The sequence below is a fragment of the Ischnura elegans genome, chromosome X (assembly GCF_921293095.1).
Source record: "Ischnura elegans chromosome X, ioIscEleg1.1, whole genome shotgun sequence".
In the NCBI taxonomy this organism is placed as follows: Eukaryota; Metazoa; Arthropoda; class Insecta; order Odonata; family Coenagrionidae; genus Ischnura; species Ischnura elegans.
In genome coordinates, this window is record NC_060259.1 from 44965413 (window position 1) to 44989961 (window position 24549).

The window sequence follows — 24549 nt, forward strand, 5'->3', positions numbered from 1 at the left end:
ATTGCTTCCCTCCGTGCGGCTCAGACTATTGCTATGCTCTGCGTGGCTCCCATCTATTGCTTTGCTCCGTGCGGCTCCGATGCTCTGCTCTCCATTACTGGATGAATGGCAACATGGCGTGGATTCAGATATTACTTGGCGTATTCACAGATGTTACTGCGTTTGGTCTCTTTACTTTCGTTGCATGGTTTGGTTAGGTGTGCCAAGCAATAGAGATCGTGTTAAGTTTCTATGAAGGCATCATGATCTGCAATTGCCACTGTGACCTCAGTGCAGTGCCAACTGCCTCATTTTTACTTGTGGTAACTAGCTTGCCCTACCTAGCTTGTTTTGTTTTTCCATTGTTGTTTATCGATGCATAGTACATAGCGGTCAAAAACAAAGATATATACTGGTATTTCAATGGGATTCCAACAATGCATTTTATTTTGTGAGTATAAAGGTTCTTTCAAGCAAAATTGCTGCTTATAACTGCCAATTGATATCGACTTGAATTATTGCACTCCAAGAATAATATGGACTAGACACAATAGAAAATTATGGAGTACTTTATAAATAAACAATCCTCAGGGATCAATTTTAGTGTTCCTATAATTTCAGACCGTAATTAAAGTAAGCGATGAGGCTTAGAGCAGAATGAACTAGAAAAACAAGAGTTTCAATTAGGAATACCCAGATTGATAATCACGCTGTGTTAGCCACGGCATTTGATGGTGAATATAAAAATTGTATATCATCTCTATAGGAAAGGTTTTTAAGGTGAATAAAGCAAAATTGAAAAATTTACTCGATTTGCATCATAAAGCACATGGAACTCTTGGAAGTCCCAGCTAATATGCAACCCGCATTTCACATAAAGAGAATGAAACCCCCTATGGTGGAGTCATGGTTTTTCCTGTCCGAACAAATTTGTTGCATGGAGGTTTAACTATAATATGTAGGGCTCCTTTATTTTTGCAAATGCAGAGTTTCAGGATTTTTAGCATGATTTCGAAAGTGCTATTTACTTACTGGAATGCTGAAAATTGCTACATAACATATTTACTTGCTTTGACAAGTGCGTTCGCGATGAGTTTTATGTTTTTGATGGAAAGTAATGTCTGCAATGCAAGGATAGGTTGGAATTTTAATTGTTGTTTTCTGCCAGAGCTGTCCGAAGCTGTAAACACAAGCAAGTTGGATTCCCAAGGAGCTGGACCATCCACGCAACAGATTTTGCTGCACTCTTTACAAAAATAAAAGAATAAAAACCATCACCCCACCCTACAATCCATGCCCACCTGATTTGGTGGATACCATTATGGATGGGCTACAAAGACCTTTTCAAGCAGCAGTGAAGAAGGCCCTCGCTCTATGTGCTGAGTGTTTTTTGTTCTTGACAGCAGGGGCACAATACAGTGGCCTTGCCAATTTGACATCAACCTTTTTGCCTTCAAAAATTTTCAGCTCCCAAGTGTTAAGATCTTTCTCTCCAGGACTGTACCCATCTGTATTTTAGCCATCTTGGTTCTGCACCTGCAGTCTGAAGCCTTAAAATATCATATCTCTTTCTTCTGGGTCACATCCATGCTTTTTGGTAGTTGAAGATTGAAGTCAGAGATGCAAGTTACCTCTATATGGCTAACCCCAGTGGTATATGGCTGGGCCATAGGTCAAAGGCAATCATAACTATGGCCTCAAGCTATATGCATCGTCTCAAATGATTCTCATTTGAATCTAAGGCTATAAATCAGGCATTCTGTATGGCTCAATTCTAGAAGTACAGAACCTTTGTATGTGACGGGTGGCCAGTGTTCCAACTCACAATTGTTGCATTTTTCATTGTATCACCTCAAGTTTTTCTTTCAATGGATTGAAATCGATGGCACATATTATGCCTAAAAATTAGAACTTGAATCAAGGTAAGAAGTTAGTGCCATATTTTGATGCTTTATGTCTTTCTTTGTAGGGAAACATTGTCTTCCAAAACTTGGCATCTTCGAGAAGGCTTGAATAGACTATTATGCCTTGTGCCGTATGAAGTTGTCTTGCCTGAAATATGGGACCATGCTATGCCACATTGGATGGAAGCAATTGCTAGTGATGTACCTCAGCGGGAACTACCTCATCTCCGCACCCTCCTAAGGTACGTATAAAACCCTGTTGTGCATTTATTGAAATGCTTGATTACTAGTTCTATCATATGATTTTCACAGTTTTTTTAGTAACTGACCATGCTTTAAATTCACTTAGCCCTTCTAAAGATGTCCAACCAAAGTTGGTACTCAATGAAATACCATTTTTGAAAGCTTAGTACCATGAGAGATAATTTAGTGGATGTATTTCTATCATTTGACGTAAAGAAAACTGTTTTCCTGCCTACCAAAGAATGACAGAAGTCTTCCTCCGTAATTGTCACTAATTTAACCTTCCTAAATGGTACTGTCATTGAACCCCGAATTTCTGACCACAAAACCCGGCAAAGATGAGTAGGAGGGTGCCTTTATTACTGCCTCATTTTTTTGTTCACTTATAGTTGTCAAGCTTATATTGGAGCACAAGTACTGAGTGGTAGCCCACCCTGCTCACAAAACTGTCTTGGTAAAAATTACTGTGTGGGGTCGTAATTATTTTCTATTCTGCAGTTTTTGATGATTAATTTTTATTTTATTTTTGTTTTTTGAAAACCAGTGGGTATTTCCTTCAGGTTCAATTAAGAAGTCCTAGAAATCCAACAATTTTGATCAATGCTTGCAAGAATTTGCAGCGTGCACGTTGCAATCATGACGATTATTTTGCTTCAGTGAATAAGAATTTCTGCTCTCTAAGTACTTTTGAAAATTTTGGAACCTCTCCGACACACTTGCATTCCGGAATTTATTGTGACCATTGTGTTTGAATTGTCATTTATTTTTAGGATTAATTTTATTCCTTAGATCCATCATATTTCCCAGTGCGTGTCACTGCTGTTGACAACATTTGAAATTCACTCATTTATAGTCTTTGGTTTCCTTTTGATAACAATCCAAAACTTAGTTTGATTGCCTTCTGATGCAAAATTTTTATGAATAGAAAAGGCTCAAATGTACGGCTTAGGTTTGATTGCTTAGTGGCTCAGTGCTGTTTAACCCAACGTATCACAATTCAATGTGCGATGTCAAATTTTTTAATGTCCTACTTCGTTTCCCAGCAGAATAACCTGGGGTTGTTGTAAACTAATATTTTTACTGATGCAAACTGAAATTCAATTGAAATACGTTATTGTTTATGCAAGTTTCTAGCATCAAGAACTTAGGGAGAAGATGACAACATGCCCTTGTCTGCGATCTTACTCACTGAGTCACTGAGAAAAGTTACGGCAGGCCTATATCTAACTCATGATCAATGGAAGTTTTGGAATAAAGGTTTCAAAATTATATTTATGAAATTACTATCTAGGTGTATGAAGTAGTGCAGAAAGTATTGAATAACTGGTGCTATTTTCAAGCAAAGTCGCTAATGGAATTGCACCTAGCAACTGAGAGGCACCAGCCAAATCTTAGCCTGCTGACAATGAATAGAAGATATGTTTGCTTTCATACATAAATGTAAAATTAAATAAGGTAAATTATGGTGAAGTTAGTTTTAATGTTGGCTTTTTATTGTAAATCTGGCAGGTGGCAAACTAAGATATCCAAAGTTAGACATTTAATCTGCAACAGAAGTCAAGAATTAGATTATGCAATCCACAATTGAAGTCGAGAGTTTTCCATCCGATTGTAAGATGAACCCAATTTTCTGCAAATGTAGGGAGGGGGAAATAACTCATCTTAGATTGGTGCAAATATTTGTGGTATTTCACAGCTGAGGCAATCACAGAATTCATAATTACTCTTGCAAAACTTATCTTAAAAGGCTGAGAATTAGTATATAACTCAAAATCTGTTAATGGAAAGTGCAACACTTTCTTCGTCATTTTACTCACCATTTTCAAGTGTTGCTATCCCCAGCAAGAAGCTAAACTCTGAGAAGGCCTCAGAACAAGACTTATAATTTTCTAACTTTCCTAACTAAAATTTCTGGATTAGATTTCCAGCAAATAATACGTGTGGGTCAAATTGAAAATCAACAATTTATTACAATTTCCTGTTGTATCTTAATGTGATTGATATGTTGGACCTTAACCCTTTCGCGCCGAATTCTGCACCTGTGCGGCGAGGATTTTTTCCCCTCAACTACGAATGCCACACCTGTGAGTCGTGAATTTTCCTACCATAACCAACGAATGCCGTGCCTGTGCGGCACAGGTCGAAAAAAGTGACCATGGCGGACACAATAGACCCACGGACGCGGTCGCCCCTTGTGATCCGCCTTAGCGCGAGCCCAGTCCCTTCTTCGGCTGCTCAGGTCGACCCTTTCCTATCCTCTCTACGCGGTCAACTACTGTTATTTGCAGTGTGTTTTCCAAAAAAATATTTGTTGCTTACTTTTGAAATCCAATGCTAGAAATGAATTCATCTTTTTTTGCTGACCACATGGAAATTTCAAACGAAATTCTAACGTTAATATCAACAGAGTTATAGAACAACTAGTAAATATACTAAATACGTCTATATAAACGTTAGAACTTCGTTTAAAATTTCTGCACGCTCAGAAAAAAACACGAAATTCATTTTGTATTTTAAAAAATCGATACGAACAACAAGTGTTTGCATATATTCTGTGTTAATATTTTAGCTAGTTGACCGCGGACTCGTGCTAGGAAGGGGCTTTTAATCCCTCTTGGGTCTGGGACAGAGGCCGAGGAAAAGGATCGGCGCCCCACCGATTTGGGTCCTAAAATGTTTCGGGAGGGACCCACTGCCTTTAGTCGACGCGGAAAGGCTTAGTACACAGGAGTAAAGAAAACTTTCAAGAGACTCGTATTGAGGAAGAATTTCCTTCAACGAAGATCCGGCGCGAAAGGGTTAAGAATAATTTGTGTATCTCACTTCTACTTATATTGTCTAATGATTTATTTTTCTATTTATTGTAGCAAAATATTAGATCCAGATATGAGCCCTCTTGGATTTGATGCTAAGAAAATGTACCACTTTATTTCCATTCGGTTCAAGAAAACAGCGGCCAAAGTCCAAGAACAGGCTTTAAACTGGTTACAGGTGAATAAAAATAGGAAGATATTATTGCTATTAATCCACTTGTCTCAAAATGAAAAAGTTCTTTTTTGGATTCTTTGTTTCTTCTCTTATTTATTTAGATACATAGCAAAAGCCCGGTTTCACGAGTTCTCGTAATCCCTCGGAAATTACTCGCAAAACCGAGCACTTGTTGTATCCGAAGGTGTTGAATAAATCGACCAAAGTTCCATAATCGTTCGTATTAACTTTGTTTTTCTTCTGTTTCCGTGGTATTTAACAAATTAAAACAGGGTAAAAGTCATTATCAGGCTCAATCTAGTTGAGTGTCAACATATTTATAGAAAGAAGTGCAGGATTTTCAATTTTATAAAATATTAATTCCCTAGGTTCGGTGATTTTATTCCCGTTCTTGTATTTTTTGATTGCCGAATACAACTGTAAAAACAGCATAACTAGTCTCAATCAATATGTGTGGTATGCGGTGGACGTTTGTGGATAATTTTGCGAATGCATCATGCTGACAATATCAGTTTTCTCAAGTTTTCAAATGTTTAACCAGTACGTCAGTTTGGAAATTGGCCGAAAGGTTCACTAAAATATGGCATGATTCAGTGGTCAAAGATTTTTCTCCCCATTGGAAATGAAGTCAGCTTTCGTCTTTAACATCAAACTGTTTATGGGCAGTCCTGCAGACCTTTGTTTATAAAACCACTTGAGTAGTGCTGGTTCCATTTATGGTCCCTTGCCGCAAATGTTTTTGGCTGCTAAGTGTTCCTAGATCGTTCACTACTGCACGATTTTTTATCTCTCTTTAATATTGTGAACAACTTAAATGACGAGAGTATGTATACTGAGCTAAGCTCCCTTCACAAAGCTATGCTGGCCTTAATGTTGCAAATCTTTTGTAAAGACACTGTCCCAAGACTCTAAATTAACATGGTACACCTGTTGTCAGAGATATTATTTCCACCATCACTGGTAAAATAGGTGACCTCCATATACTTTCAATGTAACTTGTTATGGTCTGCTCTGAAGAGAGATAACTAGTTATATGAAGCAAATACCATTGTAGAGACGACTAGTCCTCGCTATATCCATATTTTTTTATGTGCTAATCAGAGGACTTTTGATGGTACTCTGCCAGTCACTCATTATTACGCAATTCTTGCTGTATGCCATTGCTTCCAGCATATTATGCCAAACCATTTACAATGTGTGCTTTAGTATTTCCATATCTTGTTAATTTGATTTGGTCGTTTCCTTATTCTTAGATATTAACAACTTTGGAAATCGTCATACCCTTGCATCTGCTGTTTTCCATGTTTGGAAATGGAGTGAAAGGAATGCGAGGAGGAAGATTGGAGAAATGCAGTGAGACATTGCCTCATGAGTCAATCCCGGTCCCTCTTGCACCATCTTCATCTTCTTCCAGCCATGGAGCTGAGAATGGCAAGAGTCACAACAGCAGTATATGTAAGGCATATTGACTATTTGATTGCAACAACTCACATTAATCTCATCCCATATTGCCGTCATGAAAATATAGTAAAATCTTGAGGTAAAGAAATTCAAGAGACCCTAAAAGCAGCAAATTCGCTATTGCAAGGCTGAAACTTTTTCACCAAATTTTCTATGATTTCCTTGCTTGTAATATGTGTGTCAATGAATCTGGCGGCCTTCCGTAATGCTGCACACATACTTCTTATTGCTTGTATATCATAGTTAAAATATTGTTTAGATATTGAGTGCTCACAATGAACATATTCTGTCAATGTTCAAAGAGTTTTATACCTAGCGGTAGCTGCTACAATGTGATAAATTTTATTTCTATGAAAGAAATTTTTCTATTGGCTGTAGTATTTGCTGTAGGTGGCATCCTTGCATATTTTTTGTGGCATGAGGTGGTATGCCGTTGTATACTGCAAATACTCCGTAGGCCATCTGAGCAACACCAAATCAATAAGCAACACCTGACAATTGTGCCTTTGGAAATTCAAAGTGCAAAAAATGTTTATATGTTTGCCTTCTAGTACTGAGTAAATAAGGGAGTTTCATTATCTGAAGTGCTGGTTTTTGAGAACATACCCTTCAATGGGTGCATGATGTGAGGGGATGTGAACACAGATCTGGGAAAGTAGTCTGCAAGGATGCATCAAGCCACTGAATAACATCAGAAACTAAATTGTCAATCACCGTGCCAAGCAGCTACGTTGTGCACAAGTTGCCTGGGAGGCAACTGCGGCATGATTTGGTGCTTGCTTGAGCACTCATTGCTTGTTGGTAGGAGTTTAAAATAGGTCTAGTAGTCATTCTGGTAGCCCAATGGAGTTGAGGTAGTTGATTCCAAAGTCTTGTTGCAGGGCTGCAACAACATTCCGGGAAATTATTTTATATTAGGTAGCAGTACTCAGCATGAGTTTTGAGCTCTCCCACCTAAATACTCCCAGTGTTGTTTTTTGGTAGATTTTATTAATTTTTATAAATGTTATTAGTAATAGGAGTCAATATTTATTAGATGATCCTTGTTTTTCAAAATGAAGACAAATTATGTTTTTCCACTCTGAGAAATGATAGAAATAGAATGTATATTCATGTTTTAGAATCTGGTAATAGGCATATTGAAATAGGAAAATAAGTGTTGAGTGTTGTTTTCCTTTATAATTTTGGGTATCCAGTGTTTTCCTTGTTAGTTATCTTTGGTGATATAAATTTGTTCATAGCCCCTGTTGTGGAGGACTCTGGAGGCCAAGCATCACCTCTGTCTGAGGATGAGGAAGGAGGGGGGTCACCACCAGGGGCCCAAGGCCATCACCGCTCTCCACCCCAAGTGGAAACTGATGCAGAGCTCAATCTCCCCTGCTGTATTTTCATGTTGGATATCCTTCTGCGCCAGGTTTGTGGAAATATTGCGTAAGGATTAGTGAGATTAAAAATAGGAGCTGTACTCCAGAATGTTTGGAAAGGGTTACCAGACTGCATGTGCTGCATTTTGTAGCCAGCCAGTTGGTGAAATACAGCAAACTCCCGATTATCCAGGCTAATGTTGGGGATAGGGGGCACAAATAATCAGAAAACACTCAAACATCCATAATAATGGATGCATTGGAATAATCATTTTACATTATTGTTATTTTCATAACTTACATAAATCAAACAACCTTTTATTAATTACGCACAGTGTCTGTTATATTAGATTGTTTTCCGGAATCATTAATAGTATTTTTTTTAGAGATGTGCGAATAGTATCCGCGAATACTCGAATACCTCGAATACTAGAAAGTATTCGATATTCGAGATTTCGAATAGTTATGCGAAAAGTACCGCCTCGAATACCTCGAATACTTTGGATTTCGCGTCATACACTTTCGCACGCACGTCGTTGGTAGTGACTCGGAAAAATGTAGAGAACTGTAGTCATTTAGTGCTCGCAGCGCCGTTTTACGCAAGTTGACGAATTGCATCAAATTCGTGGATTTTAGCGGTGAAAAGTGTTCGACGAGGGGAACCGAAAATAGTCGGGTGAAAAAATCCGAAAATCCCCGATTCCCCCCACCAGGAGAAACTCAGTGCCGTGGGATAGCAACCTTAGGGCATTTCCCATGATCCTCTATCCCCCTCCATTCAGCACTCGCCTCAACCACTCTGACGCTTTCCTCTTCTTCGAAATCAAGCAAAAGGTCCCAGCTCGCGCAGGGATTGCATTACGAAGACCCCTGCTTCGAAAAAAATATCGAGTTACGAGAACAATAAAAACGTGTTTCACGCCCTCCCCCCTTTTCTCACCCACTGACCTTTTTCTGGCTACCTGCTTCGAAGTTCCCCATTTCTGGAGGTCAACTGCTGTGCATTTCCCAAGGTCCGGTATCCCTCTCCATTCAGCACTAGCCCCCCCTCTGAGGCTTTCCTCTTCTTCAAAATAAAAAAAAGACCTTAGCTTCGAAAAAATACGCGAGAACAATAGAAACGTGTTTCGGGCCCTCCCTTTCCTCCCCCACTGACCTTTTTTTTTCCTACCAGCTTCGAAGTTCCCCATTTCTGTGGAGGTCAACCGCTGCATGAGTCATCTATTAGCACAAAGGGTGTCTAAGAATGACTTTCGTCAATTGATGTTACACCTTTATTGAATTGAAATATTAGTAATGTGCGCATAATTTCAAAAAGAATAAGACCAAACACAACGTATTTCTGAGTTTATTTAAGCATTTTACGCAAAGAAATAAATGTCTAAACACGACGGAGACTTAGCATTCTGGCGAAACTCGATATGAGCAGCAGAGCTTCTCGGAAGTTGATGCGGTATTTTTTCCCGAAAACATATATCAAGTTACAATTTATGAGTGGTGCTATAAATCTTTATTGTTACAGTCACAGAAAAAAGGATATTTTCTCAGAATATTTGGTTTCTCCCTGATAGCAATTCCAATTCATCTTCTTATCTCGTGAGAACTCCCAAAGATGGACTGAAAATAATTGAAGAAAATCCGGTGGAAAAGAGCTTGTATTTTGCAAAATGCCTCAGATTGTCAGCTAGCACTTGGCAGCAGGAGTGGGGGTAAAGCGATGTTAGTTGAATTAATTATATGCCCAATTGTTTCCATAAAATTAAAATATTCATTAATCAGCTAAATTCCTGTTCGAATCATTTTAAGGAAATCAAAATTACTCCCCAAAATCTTGTGTTGCCTGCTGCATAGGCAACCGAGTCAAACATTCCAGCATTCATCATTTAGTATTCGAGGTATTCGAAATTCGAGGTATTCGAAATTCGAGGTATTCGAATATTCGAGCTATGATTTAATATTCGAATTCGAGAAATCTGCTATTCGACCCATCTCTAATTTTTTTCCTTACCACGATCTTTTTACCTAAGATAACGTGATTGTACTCGTACTCCTACTGCTCCATGTAATACCTGGTTTCTGAAAACCTCACACCTGTGGCTATGAGATCACAGAGTCAGAAAATGGGATTGCACTAATGCTTCAAAACCCCTGGGTGACGACGGAAACTACACTGTTAGGCACCATGCGGCATAGTCACGTCTCGCACAAGTTGCCTGGGTTGCAACTGCTGTGGGACACGGATCCGTGATCATTGAGTGAGATCCCGCACCGCAATGTTTGGAAAACAGGAACACGGAACCTCTGTAAAGGCAACAGGTGTGTGATCATGCCATCATGTCGCAGCAGTTGTAGGAAACCAGGACTTACGGCAAATTGTCTACTCAGGTGAGTGCCTGGCTATAACTCATGCTATTTCTACGTCCACTTCCCCCTCCCTGCTACCTTCACTTGACTATTCCCATCCTCTCCAGTTTCACCTTGACTAGTCACATGCCCGAGTCCCCAGGTGTGAACATGCTCGAGTGCAACGAAATCTCTGGCTTCCTTGGGCTGTATTCAACCGCATGCAAGGCCACGGCAATAATTGCGCTTTTGCATTATGAAATGCAGTGAGTCCTTGTTCTACGTCACCCCGTTTAACATCATTTCGCGATAACGTCATGAAAATTTTGAGATCGTCATTCGTTTATCGCACCTTCGCTTCGCGTTAACGTCAAGTCTTTTAAATTTCGTGCAGGAAAAAAGGTGAAGCGGAGGGCGTTGCAGGTTGTTCGTTTTGTGGGCGGTAATAGTCTATACAAAGTGTAAAATGGTGTGTTTATTGTTAATTGCGATTACTGTTTTAGCAAATTTTCTGCTAAATGAATTCTTTCACAGGTGCGCAAGGTTTCACTTGACATAATGGTTTTCAGGAACCTAAAAAGTGATTTCAAGGCATTTTTCCGTGTAGAACTCGGAGTTTTTGTCGTCACTTTTTTCGCCGTGTTCACAATAATTTTGGTTCCTGTAACTGCGACGATGTTTCAGCGATGTTGATGCCCAGGCGACGCTCGCCCGGACAACCGCCATAGCAAAGCCGAAAAGCAAATGCGGGAAGATACAAAAACGGAGAGGGATTTACGTCACTGCTGCTATTGTTGTCAATGAAGACAGGAACTCGTATTTATGCCATAGTGTGGTATTCCCATCATAAAGAATGCCCCAGATATGATACGCTAATATTTTTTCGCGTACGAATGGTGAGGTCTAGCAGCCGATATTCACTTTTTACATTGTTTCTTATGGGATATTATGCTTCGATTAACGTCATTTCGTTTATTGTCACATTTTTCAGGAACGGTAAGTGACGTTAAACGAGGACTCACTGTATACGGTTAAAAATCGTAGGTAACATTTCCCTTAATTCATGATTGGTTAACCATTGAATAATCTACTGAAATTAATCAAGTTTTTTCCCCTTTGCTGATCCTCATCTTCATTACTAGAGCAGACATCCAAGTAAACTTGAAACATTCCTTGTCATTAAGTAACTTGAATACATAATTCCACTTTACAATGGGGATTTTAATGGAAATAATAAGCCCAGTGTAGCCTTGCATTAAAATGCAAATATCCTGGTGCTTATGCATCCCATTTTATTTATTTTTTGAAGATTGTGGAAAACATCTGAGGAGTGTGAACTCATGCACGGATAATCCACAACACGGATAAACCGCAGCCGGATAATCGGGAATCTGCTGTACATGGGTTTTGTATTACGGAAATACACACTTCAGTACAAGTTATATTTGATTGATTACTATTATTAGTTCATCATGCTATCTTTCCAATATGACTTTGTAGATGGAGCTACAAGAGATCGAATGTCACTCGGGAACTGAGACACCTTTGGCTGAAGATTCATGGCGTTTGTTAAGAAGCATGCTGGCAGTGTCATGGATTGGTACTCATACTTGTGGCAGAGCATGTAGGAGTTACCCTGCTACCTTGGCAGAAGATGGATCAGCTCAAGCTACTCAAGATCAGATGCCACAGGTATAAATAATCTTTTAGCGCAGGATTTTTTGTTGTTGTTTGATGTTTTTTGATGCTTTATAGAATGATGAGCTTGTTTTCAAAATTGCTGATTCATAATCAAATCATAATCTATTTCAGATTTAATAGTTGGAATTTTCATTTTAGGCTCCACCAAGCAGGAGTCCTGGTGTGAAATTACAAGTCGCAGTTGGCATTGAAGATGAAGCAAATACAGATTGTGTCTTATGTGAATCAATTGTTGTTTGGCATCAGTTAGCATTGCGTCTTGTTCGATTTCTAACACCGGAGTTCCCAGCTCACGCACCAGATGTAAGAAATTACTGCATTTAAAAGTCACTTCAATGTTTATATTTTATTCATTACCTTTTATCATCAAATTCATGAGAATCAGTGTGAAGTTATGCCTAATGAAATTGATGCATTTTATTGCAACTGGTTCTTTTATCTTCTTATGCCATACTTTTAGCCCATAAGGTGGACCAGAGTGCTTTGCTTCAATTTTTATTAATAAATTGAAGGATCCTAGATTTTTTCATAGCATGGTTAAATCCCTATTTTTAGCAACCTGCATCATTGAGTGAAGTTACTTAATAGTATATATTATACTCGAATAATTTCATTGCTTGATTGAAAGGTGCAAAAATGTGCTTTGCTATTATTTTAAATGTTTTTATTCTAAACCAGGCTTATTAAAGTACTCCTATATTTACTTATGAGCAACATTTTATGATCTGTTTTAACCCTGGTTCACCGTCAATCCAACAGTTAATAGCTTGGAAATAAGATAAGTACCATTAGATATGTAGATAAGTACCATTTACAATTTTAAAAAGTAACCAATTACAATTACACTTTCGGAAAAGTTTTTGAGCATGTCATTCAAGGCATCAGCACCACAATTGGATGAGTTTTGTTAAACTTCAATTTGAAAATAATTATTTTTTATCAACAAGCAATGCTTTTTACTTATAATCCCCAGCTTCTAATGAAGAATAGAGAAAAATATCAGACATCTTACGTAAAATGAGGGTAGTGGTGGAGTTTGGAAATTTTTCTGCATTGTCTTGCTTAGGGGGGAGAGACTTTAAAATGGTATTAAAGAACCATTGTAATACAGTAAAAGATTGATGATGTGGAATGCGTGGAACTAGACAGATTCTGGATTAACGATATTTCTAGTGAATAGAAAAGTTAGATGGATGCCGACAACCGTGCAACATGGAAAATATTTTTTTCGAAACGTGCTTGGCATCATCAGAAATGATGCATTGTTGAGTTAGGGGTAAGGTAATAAAAAAAACCCAATTAAATTCATAACATTTATGATTAAAGAAGATTTCAATTATTTAAAAAAGTTATTCGTCTGTAAATCGTAAAGGCACTTAAATTGTGAAAGCAATCTTGATAAGGTCCCATGTAAGTGGAGGGAAAGTGGCTCTACATTTTTACGATCCAACTAGAACATCAATATTTCGTCTCTTCATACTTTTCAACTTTAAGGTGTCACAAATTCCATATAACTAATACTAGCATAAATTAATCAATAATTATCAAATACTCAAATTCGAGGTAATCCCGCTTTGATTATGTTACTGTAAGTGATAACCAAATATGAATATAACTCTTAAATTTAATAGTAGTAGTCGCAGCTAATCTCATAAGTGTGGAGGATGCGAGTATTTTGGAAAAACTACTTGGCATTTACCTCCAACACAATCTTCAACTAGTTCGCACGACCCGTATGTGGAGAGACCCCTCAAGCTGTGTGCTTCGTGGCTGAGGTCACCTGCGTAATGACCAACGCAAGAACATAATGCAGGGTGGCCTTTCACTCTTCTCTTGGACCCCTTTTCTCTATCTCAGGTTTCAAACGCAGATCATGAGGAAGGGTGGATTAAAAAAAAGATAAACTTATGATCGGAAAAGAGTGATTTTTTCATTTGGGAAAATGGTATCTGAAGAAATGTGCTTTAAGCTACATCTTGATTCTCACTGCAGCAAATTGAGTGCATGGGGATAAAAGACTTCAGTAGAATTCCTCTTCATGACAGCTGGAACTCATTGAATGAAGGAGTAGGCAATCGTATTTCAAGAAGGAAAATTAATATTTGTCACACACATGCAACACATTTTTCATAAAAGTGCAGAACTCATCAGAGATTTTAAGTAATTATAGGTGTGTGTCATGCACTATGTAAACTTCAACCCACTTCCAATCCTCTCCTAATAAGTCCCGAAAGTTCGAGGAATAAACATCGTACATTGATGCCGTGAATTCTGTTGTGGAAAATCGCCATATCTAGGTATCCCAAGTCATGCAATGAAATGTTTTGAATAAGAAACAGCAAATTAGTTGACTTGCTCTCTTTATTAGAATTAGCTCCCTTGGAATTTGCATGGAGGTAACCAGGCTCTGAGATGGCAACTGAGCCACTTAGATAGCCATATGGCTATGGATAGATGGCTATGCAACTTAAAAAAAATAGAAATTTTGAAAATCTCAGGAGAACCTTCCATTTTTTTTTATATAACATATTATATTTATTGCTCCTTTAGATGTTCCTTTTGTTCAGAAAGTTGTAACAGGCAAATTCTGAATATAGACCTGCAAATATGAGGCACTATATTAATAAATTAATACAATGCCCCTTGTAATCACTTGCAAGTGTTTGAAATATGCTAGTGTTGCATAGTTTCCCCTGCATACAGACAACACATAACAAATTATTATAAAGGTAGGAGAGACATAATCAAGCTCACACAAGTTGGATTCAGGGTGAACCAACTTGAAAACAGGCCATTTGAAGTTGCTGGTAAGGCCATTATTCCTATGGGGAATTTCTTTTCTTTATCAGCAGAGGAAATGTTTTATGGTATGATGTGGTGGGTGATGACAATTGTGTCTAAATAGAAAACTTGGTGAATTTTTTCTTTGTTTCTTACATCTTAATAAAATATGCCCATAGGGTAATCACCACATAATTAATTTTTTGTGAGAACTAAGTATATCTCAATACCCGGTTAATGCTATCTGTATGCATTAATAATCAATTACTGCCAACCTTACCATATTTGAAAAAGGGATGGACAGGATTTAATAATGCCTATTTTGATTGAGAAATGAATAATAATGGTCCAGGGGGTCCAGACCCCCCTCCCTGAAAAATAAAAACATAATTACTTTGCTTCAGAAAATATAACAAAATATTGAAAAATGCTGAATTTACTAAATATTTTTTTGAAAAATGAAGTTTTTTTGATTATGTAAAGTGTTAAAATCTGTTTAAAACCCTCTCATCAGTACCCTGTGATTAAAAAATTTCCCCCCCTGGTTTTGGACCCCCCCATAACAAAATTCCTGGCTACTCCTCTGCCCTAATATATTGCGAGTCTCGTCCTATCTCTTGTAATTTTTAATTTTAATTGGGTGTGTTATTTGAGAGGCGTATACCATTAATATTAAAATGTTTGCTGTTAGGATTTATAAAATTAAAAATATTTGGAATGGAGGAATGAAACTATCAAATATTCCCATAAACTGGAATAATCAGGTTTTCTCACAATGCCATTTAATTTCCAGTCTGAGGTGGAGGAAGGGAGTTCTGGCACAGGAGAGGATGGGGCAGGGGGTGGTTCAGGCAGTGGCACAACTGGACAAGCTTGCTCTCATGGCATTGGCTCAAGTGAAAAACAAGGGAGAGGGAGTGGACCTTCTCAGTCAGACAATAAGACCTCGGAAGTGGCTATTTGCATGCCTCTGCCTGAAATTCTCTCTGTTGGTGGTGTTTTGGTAAACATGCCTCAGGTTTGTTCATTCTAATATGATTTTATTGTGGTGTGAAAGTCTTAGATTTAAATGTTTTATCCTATTAATTATGAAGGAGTCTATAGACACTATACTTATACCTGTATGCACAATTGTGCATATGTGTATGTTTTGTACACATACATATTGGTATGCATTTGTGCATCGGTGTATATGTATATATATTCGTTTACATATATTTATGCCTATTTATATGTACATATTTTTAGATGTACATATATGCATAAGGTAGCTTATGTGTGTGATATGCATATGAATGTGTGGGTTGCTGAGGAATGAATTAACAGATTTTGTTTGTGCTGCAATTTTTAATGTTTTATTGAAAATCATTTTAAATTAGGTTTTGAATGATTAAAAGTTTTCCAAAACTGTTTTACATGTTTATAAATTCCATTGTGTGTTTAAAAAGTAAGACCTTTCAGATGGAATATAATTCAAATCAGTACATGCTGAAGTAAATGATATACCAATATATGTTCAATTTGCACTGCTGTTCGTTCACTTCACTAAATTTTATTGCGTATTGCATGTTGCTGTGCTGATTTTTGCATAATATGCATTATATTGATGTTAATATTCTTTCTAATTGAATAAATTGTTTAATTTTATAGGCAATGCCATTTCAAAACTCAACGATAATGAAGGTATCCATTTCTATGAAACATTTTTAATTAAGTAATGTCATGATGAACCTTATGTAATGTAAAGCTTAAAATATAGCTTTTAGTACAAGCTCACACATAAGTAGTGGCAGCTGATTTAAGTGAAGAATTTCATCTCATGAGGGTTAGCATGTGGGTTGGCAACTTAAACTTTACTTCTATGGATTTTGGATCAGTGATCAGATAGAAGCTCGTAAATAAAATGAAATCAGTGCAGGAAAGGAGAAATAAAAGAAATCAAGTATAATTTTCACTACTGAGTCATTTAAAAAAGAGTAGTTTTTCTTATTATTGAACCAATGAAAGTTTTGAAACTAAAACAAGAAATGAGGAAGCATTTCAAAAGGTAGGTCTCTGCACTGTCGTAGTAGTGCAAGAATTGCTTATTGCAGTAGGTATTTTCCTATTTTATACTTTTTACATTAAACTTAGCAAAATTTTTCAAGCCCCTCATCCAGCTCCTTATAAAACTCCAGAAATATGTTTTTTCTCTAACAATAACTTTTATCATTCTCAAGTCAGCCATAATTTGAGATAAATTGATTGAAAATAACTTCATCGTGTGATATGTCATTAGGTATTCATGAATAAAGAGTCACCTGCTTTGTTGGCCTTTGGCTTTTAATTTACCTCATTTTAATATTCCCTAATATTCTTTACATAATTGCCCATTTTGAAAATTTGGTGCATGATATTATTCAAAATTTTGTCATCGGAAGGGAATTTTTGATTGTACTCATGTATTTACTTTCTCTATTCATATTTTAGATCAACAATTTCTGGTGTTTTACAGCTGTGACATAGTTGGGCCCTGGCTTATCTCAAAGTAAAATCTTACAAAATCTCCAATAATTATTATATTTTTATCACCGTTTTTAACCTTAATGCTATGCGCTATATTGTTGATTAGTCCTCCTTTTGATTATAAGAATCTCCAACATGGCTAAATATTCTGTAATTTTCATCACAACCTAACAAAAACATATTTTAAAATAAGAGAATAATGAATTGGTTTAAGTTGAACAGAATTTTCCATACTATATGCCTTAGAAGTAATTTTTATATGCAGACTTAATAATGGTCAATAATCCTTGTTGAATTAAATAAATCTACAAGGCAATATAATGGGCATATGTATAAATTGCTGAGTGTATTACCTTAATTAGAAGGCCTTACATGGAATGGAATGATATTTGAAACAGTGAATCGTATCATTTAGTAGTTATCTATACCAAAGTTTTTTAATCTGAAGGTCAGTTTTGATTTTCAATCATCCTTTAACAGCTAATAAAATCTCAAGTTCCCATTCTTAGGATAAAAGGGGCCGGTGTATTTTCTTATGAAAGCTGCATTTGATGATTAATTTCCATATGGTGGTTGAGTGACCTCGCCCTGGGTTTATTATTTGTTGGTCTAGTTAATATTTTTATAAAAACTAACAGAGCTTCTGCTTGTGAAGCAATTGTGTAGAACATATGACTTTCGTAAAAATATTTTTTTTACTATTTCTTAAAACTTCACCCTAAATTTACTCTTTATTGTCAACATTGATTCATTTCAGAGTCACCATCTCAAAGTCACTTAGAGAATTGAATTTTATTCTAGTACTACAGTAGACTCTTGTTATTACGAAGTTCACGGGACCGAAAAACCTTAGGTTTGTAATGATGAATTTCCTATGAACGTTTCTTTTTGGTGTCTTTCGAAAAAAACGTAATTTGTCAAAATTTCTTGTTTCTTTAATCTCCCGTACTTATAGTCGCACTGCAAAATAGCTTCAGTGTTATGTGTATAATTTAGAGATGTGCGAATAGTATCCGCGAATACTCGAATACCTCGAATATTAGAAAGTATTCGATATTCGAGGTTTCGAATAGTTATGCGAAAAGTACCGCCTCGAATACCTCGAATACTTTGAATTACGCGTCATACACTGTCGCACGCACGTCGTTGGTAGTTGACTCGGAAAAATGTAGAGAACTGTAGTCATTTAGTGCTCGCAGCGCCGTTTTACGCAAGTTGACGAATTACATCAAATTCGTGGATTTTAGCGGTGAAAAGAGTTCGACGAGGGGAACCGAAAATGGTCGGGTGAAAAAATCCGAAAATCCCCGATTCCCCCCACCAGGAGAACCTCAGTGCCGTGGGATAGCAACCTTAGGGCATTTCCCACGATCCGCTATCCCCCTCCATTCAGCACTCGCCTCACCCACTCTGAAGCTTTCCTCTTCTCCGAAATCAAACAAAAGGTCCCAGCTCGCGCAGGGATCGCATTACGAAGACCCCTTCTTCGAAAAAAATATCGAGTTACGAGAACAATAAAAACGTGTTTCACGCCCTCCCCCTTTTTCTCACCCACTGACCTTTTTCTGGCTACCTGCTTCGAAGTTACCCATTTCTGGAGGTCAACTGCTGTGTGAGTACCGTGGGATACTTACATTAGCGCATTTCCCAAGATCCGGTATCCCTCTCCATTCAGCACTAGCCCACCCCTCTGAGGCTTTCCTCTTCTTCGAAATAAAAAAAGGTCACAGCTCACGCAGGGATCATATTACGAAGACCTTAGCTTCGAAAAAATACCGGGTTACACGAGAACAATAGAAACGTGTTTCCGGCCCTCCCTTTCCTCCCCCACTGATCTTTTTTTTCCTACCAGCTTCGAAGTTCTCCATTTCTGTGGAGGTCAACCGCTGCATGAGTCATCTATTAGCGCAAAAGGTGTCTAAGAATAACTTTCGTCAATTGATGTTACACCTTTATTGAATTGAAATATTAGTAATGTGCGCGTAATTTCAAAAAGAATAAGACCAAACACGACGTATTTATGAGTTTATTTAAGCATTTTACGCAAAGAAATAAATGTCAAAATAGGACGGAGACCTAGCATTCTGGCGAAACTCGATATGAGCAGCAAAGCTTCTCGGAAGTTGATGCGGTATTTTTTTCCGAAAACATATATCAAGTTACAATTAATGAGTGGTGCTATAAATCTTTATTTTTACAGTCCCAGACAAAGGGATATTTTCACAGAATATTTGGTTTCTCCCTGATAGCAATTCTAATTCATCTTCTTATCTCGTGAGAACTCCCAAAGATGGACTGAAAGTAATTGAAGAAAATCCGGTGGAAAAGAGCTTGTATTTTGCAAAATGCCTCAGATTGTCAGCTAGCACTTGGCAGCAGAAGTGGGGGTAAAGCGATGTTAGTTGAATTAATTATATGCCCAATTGTTTCCATAAAATTAAAATATTCATTAATCAGCTAAATTCCTGTTCGAATCCTTTAAAGTAAATCAAAATTACTCCCCAAAATCTTGAGTTGCCTGCTGCATAGGCAACCGAGTCAAACATTCCAGCATTCATCATTTAGTATTCGAGGTATTCGAAATTCGAGGTATTCGAATATTCGAGCAATGATTTAATATTCGAATTCGATATTCGAATTCGAGAAATCTGCTATTCGACCCATCTCTAGTATAATTGCGTGGTTAAATTAGGGGCAAATATATATGAAATCACATTTGTTTCATTTTCTCAAAAGAAGTATGTGGCATGACGTAATCGAGGGTTGATATCTACCTGGATACAGTAAGTCCTTGATATACAAACAAGATGCATTCATTGTGACCTTGTTCGTAAGTTGATAAACCTATGCATGGCATCGAGGAGTGCGGTTACCATGCAGAATGCAACACTGCATCACAACTGTGCATTAACTCGCTATTATGACGAACTCTACTAGCTGGGCATGCGATGCAGCTGGAGCTGAAAAAAATCACTGTCCATGGGAAGGAAGAACGGGCAAAACGCTGAACAGATCCTGACTTCACACCGGATTGAATGATACTCAGATTCAGATTATGTCCTAAGGATGAGTTCCTCTACACCTACTGCATTGTGTCAGCCTACTCGAAAGGTGCCAAATTTGAAATTTCGGGCACACTTTAATTTTTCGAATGTTCGTATCTCTGAAAGTCCATAAAATGAATATGCGTATTAGGGGCGGTCATCAAACAACTTTTTTCGAAAGTCAAAGTTCGACATATTACAAAATGTAGCCCGACGTACCAAATGAACAGAGAAAAAATTTTGTTCATGTAGGTTGACATCCTACGGTTGCACCAGGGCCGTTTATGTTAAGCTTAGGCAACCCGCAACACATTCCCTCTTTTTACGCTATTTCGGCGATAAATGTCGTGATTTTAATGATTTTTTCAGCCGATTCTGCACCAGTCATGTATGAAATAGTCGAGGTAAGCAACATAGGTCGAATAATAACGTTTATTATACAATCACCGGTATTAAAATGCAAAGAAACATAAAAAACTTTGAAATTTTCTTAATTAATGGTATATATTTTAATTTGGTGTACTCGTATGAGAATGATCGCACTAATCTGACCCTACCGTTTATATACAACAACATTTTTCCCCTCTCTCATCCTAGAGTAAGGATCTCCTCATCTCCCTATGGCCCGCCTATGAACTGATATAAATACACTGGTCAGGGATGTGAAAAGCCCTGATGCCTTCATCTGGCGAATAGGTCTTTCTTGCCTGCAATATCCTTTGGAAGGCCACTCTTCGCGCTTCGACCCTTTCATCATTCACCAATGAGGATGTTTTCGGGATGAGCGAAGAACGCTTTGCTCTGGATGAATTTCTCAAGAACTCTACTTTTTACGGAATTGTCTTATTCTCTTAAGCATTTCCCAGATATGTTCTGCTTCTGTAATCTTCCAATTTTTCTTTATTGTGAACCCCATAGGAAGATAGAGTTTCATCATAGTCTCGGTTATTGAATTCAAAGCCACTGTTGGTCGTCTTGTTTCTATGTAAACGTGGATCACTCTGTTGGCTGTCATACCCCATCTGCTGTTATTCATTTCCCCATTATCGCGATAAGCCAGCTCTTGTGGGATGTATCCCCTGGACATACCACGAGCCATGTCCAGCGAATAATTTTGGTATTTGCTGATGAAAGATGAATTTAGTTCAGGATCAGGTAGACCAAGATCAATCGTCTGAAATTTCATTAGAGGTAGCTGCGCACAGGTCTTTAGTTGACGACCAACTGACCCAATGTAGATGTTTGGTCCCATCGTTGGCCGATCAAATTTCTCCATTATAAGTCGAAGAGGAAGTTCATCTGAATGCAGAAGGCACTTAAATCTATAAGGCACGCCCGAGACGCACGTCGATAAAACATATAGCGCCTCCCTTCCAGCCGGTCGCGGTGTTCGAATGTGATCCATCACAACCGATGCACCGTATGGAAGACGTGTCAATTATAGCAGCTTCAACTAATTCGAGGATAGAGTTTCCGAGCCATTCTGTTTCTCCTGTTTCAGTTTATGCATGTCCCAAATGAACCCCGCCGGGTTCTGCAAGGATGACTACATGGTCTTCGGTTATGTCGTGATGCGCACTTCATTGTTGCTGCACAATTCCCTGATTTTCGTCTTCTCTTTTCTTGCCTCGAAGAACAATGCTATCCTCGGTTGATCTCTAAGCTTTTCCATATCCTCTGAAGTCGCAAGCTCTCTGTCTTTCTTCCTTTGTCACGCAATTTTCTTCCGGTCAACAATCATCGATGCATTTTCAGGTGTGACCTGGCCTACGTCTTCAAGCGCTCCAGTCACGAGGGTTCCTGCAAACCGCTGGCTACGTTGTGCCTTTTCACCGATTGGCAGGTCACAGGCAGCTTCAGGATGTTGCGCGCAGAGCTATTATAGGATGGGCGGGAGGATGGTTGCCATTCGTCGCCGAGCACAGGTGGCGAGTCATTTTGAACTTTAGAGCACTAAGACTTGAATTTAGAACCAATTTTCTGGGCAAATGATGCCCTATTTTCAAATGATTCGTCCGTTTTTATCATTTTTTTTCTTTGGTAGCCTTCTTCCTATGTTTTTTGTGGTTTTCCAATCAATGGTCCCAATCACTAGTTCTCCGGTTGATCTTTGGTCTAAAAGGAATGATACTTCTTCATTTTTAATTTACGTCTTCGGCTTACAAATACGCTAGGCCAATTTTGGAAGACACATTGAGGAAAATAAGACAATATTTTAACACCTTCCTTAAATTAATAAAGTCTCGATGGGCAACAGAGGAATTTTTCTTCTTTGTGCTCTTCATAATTTTTTTACATTTCGTGTTGTATCTCTAAACTGCCATGAGGATGCCGCGGTTCGACATTAAAGGTCCAGACGCGTCGTTCTACACTTGGTCCACTCTGTCGGCGACAACATGGGCAATCTCCTGGACCGATTGATCAAATTCTCATCTTTCTTGCATCTTTTCCATCTTCACCCATTAGTAATACTTCATAATATCTTCATGTGTGGGAAGATATCTCCCAAACATCTGTCGAGGAGCGCCAAAGAGATGACTCTCAACTGAAGAGCGTGTCAATACATTCATTGTTTATTTTAGTTGCTTCTCCATTAAAAAAATCACTTCGGCACGAAATCCTTGCCTTACAAAACCTTGCGAAAGGCCATCCACATGTACAAGACAATTCATCAATAGCGTACAGGGAATATGTATATAGTAGAGATGTGCGAATAGTATCCGCGAATACTCGAATACCTCGAATATTAGAAAGTATTCGATATTCGAGGTTTCGAATAGTTATGCGAAAAGTACCGCCTCGAATACCTCGAATACTTGGAATTTCGCGTCATACACTGTAGCGCGCACGTCGTTGGTAGTTGACTCGGAAAAATGTAGAGAACTGTAGTCATTTAGTGCTCGCAGCGCCGTTTTACGCAAGTTGACGAATTACATCAAATTCGTGGATTTTAGCGGTGAAAAGAGTTCGACGAGGGGAACCGAAAATGGTCGGGTGAAAAAATCCGAAAATCCCCGATTCCCCCCACCAGGAGAACCTCACAATCAGTGCCGTGGGATAGCAACCTTAGAGCATTTCCCACGATCCGCTATCCCCCTCCATTCAGCACTTGTCTAACCCACTCTGACGCTTTCCTCTTCTCCGAAATCAAACAAAAGGTCCCAGCTCGCGCAGGGATCGCATTACGAAGACCCCTGCTTCGAAAAAAATATCGAGTTACGAGAACAATAAAAACGTGTTTCAAGCCCTCCCCCCTTTTCTCACCCACTGACCTTTTTCTGGCTACCTGCTTCGAAGTTCCCCATTTCTGGAGGTCAACTGCTGTGTGAGTACCGTGGGATACTTACATTAGCGCATTTCCCAAGATCCGGTATCCCTCTCCATTCAGCACTAGCCACCCTCTGAGGCTTTCCTCTTCTTCGAAATAAAAAAAAAGGTCACAGCTCGCGCAGGGATCATATTACGAAGACCTTACAATTAGCTTCGAAAAAATACCAAGTTACACGAGAACAATAGAAACGTGTTTCGGGCCCTCCCTTTTCTCCCCCACTGACCTTTTTTTTCCTACCAGCTTCGAAGTTCCCCGTTTCTTTGGAGGTCAACCGCTGCATGAGTCATCTATTACCACAAAAGGTGTCTAAGAATGACTTTCGTCGGTTGATGTTACACCTTTATTGAATTGAAATATTAGTAATGTGCGCGTAATTTCAAAAAGAATAAGACCAAACACGACGTATTTCTGAGTTTATTTAAGCATTTTACGCAAAGAAATAAATGTCAAAATACGACGGAGACGCATTCTGGCGAAACTCGATATGAGCAACAGAGCTTCTCGGAAGTTGATGCGGTATTTTTTTCCGAAAACATATATCAAGTTACAATTTATGAGTGGTCCTATAAATCTTTATTGTTACAGTCCCAGACAAAGGGATATTTTCTCAGAATATTTGGTTTCTCCCTGATAGCAATTTCAATTCATCTTCTTATCTCGTGAGAACTCCCAAAGATGGACTGAAAATAATTGAAGAAAATCCGGTGGACAAGAGCTTGTATTTTACAAAATGCCTCAGATTGTCAGCTAGCACTTGGCAGCAGGAGTGAGGGTTAAGCGATGTTAGTTGAATTAATTATATGCCCAATTGTTTCCATAAAATTAAAATATTCATTAATCAGCTAAATTGCTGTTCGAATCATTTAAAGGAAATCAAAGTTACTCACCAAAATCCTGTGTTGCCT

The 24549-nt window shown here is 38.2% G+C and overlaps 1 protein-coding gene across 5 annotated transcripts in view; it reads left to right on the plus strand.

Moving 5' to 3' along the window:
• LOC124170492 (protein unc-79 homolog) overlaps positions 1 to 24549 on the plus strand; it is a 175155-nt gene that overhangs the window by 44771 nt on the left and 105835 nt on the right. For 3 of the 5 annotated variants that reach the window (XM_046549237.1, XM_046549239.1, XM_046549238.1), the window contains 8 exons: positions 1949 to 2125; positions 4994 to 5117; positions 6368 to 6569; positions 7817 to 7989; positions 11783 to 11974; positions 12122 to 12286; positions 15558 to 15782; positions 16415 to 16447. In XM_046549237.1, coding sequence (XP_046405193.1) covers positions 1949 to 2125; positions 4994 to 5117; positions 6368 to 6569; positions 7817 to 7989; positions 11783 to 11974; positions 12122 to 12286; positions 15558 to 15782; positions 16415 to 16447 — 1291 coding nt within the window. The remainder of the gene's footprint in view (positions 1 to 1948; positions 2126 to 4993; positions 5118 to 6367; positions 6570 to 7816; positions 7990 to 11782; positions 11975 to 12121; positions 12287 to 15557; positions 15783 to 16414; positions 16448 to 24549) is intronic. The other 2 variants (XM_046549242.1, XM_046549243.1) reach the window with 1 other exon arrangement.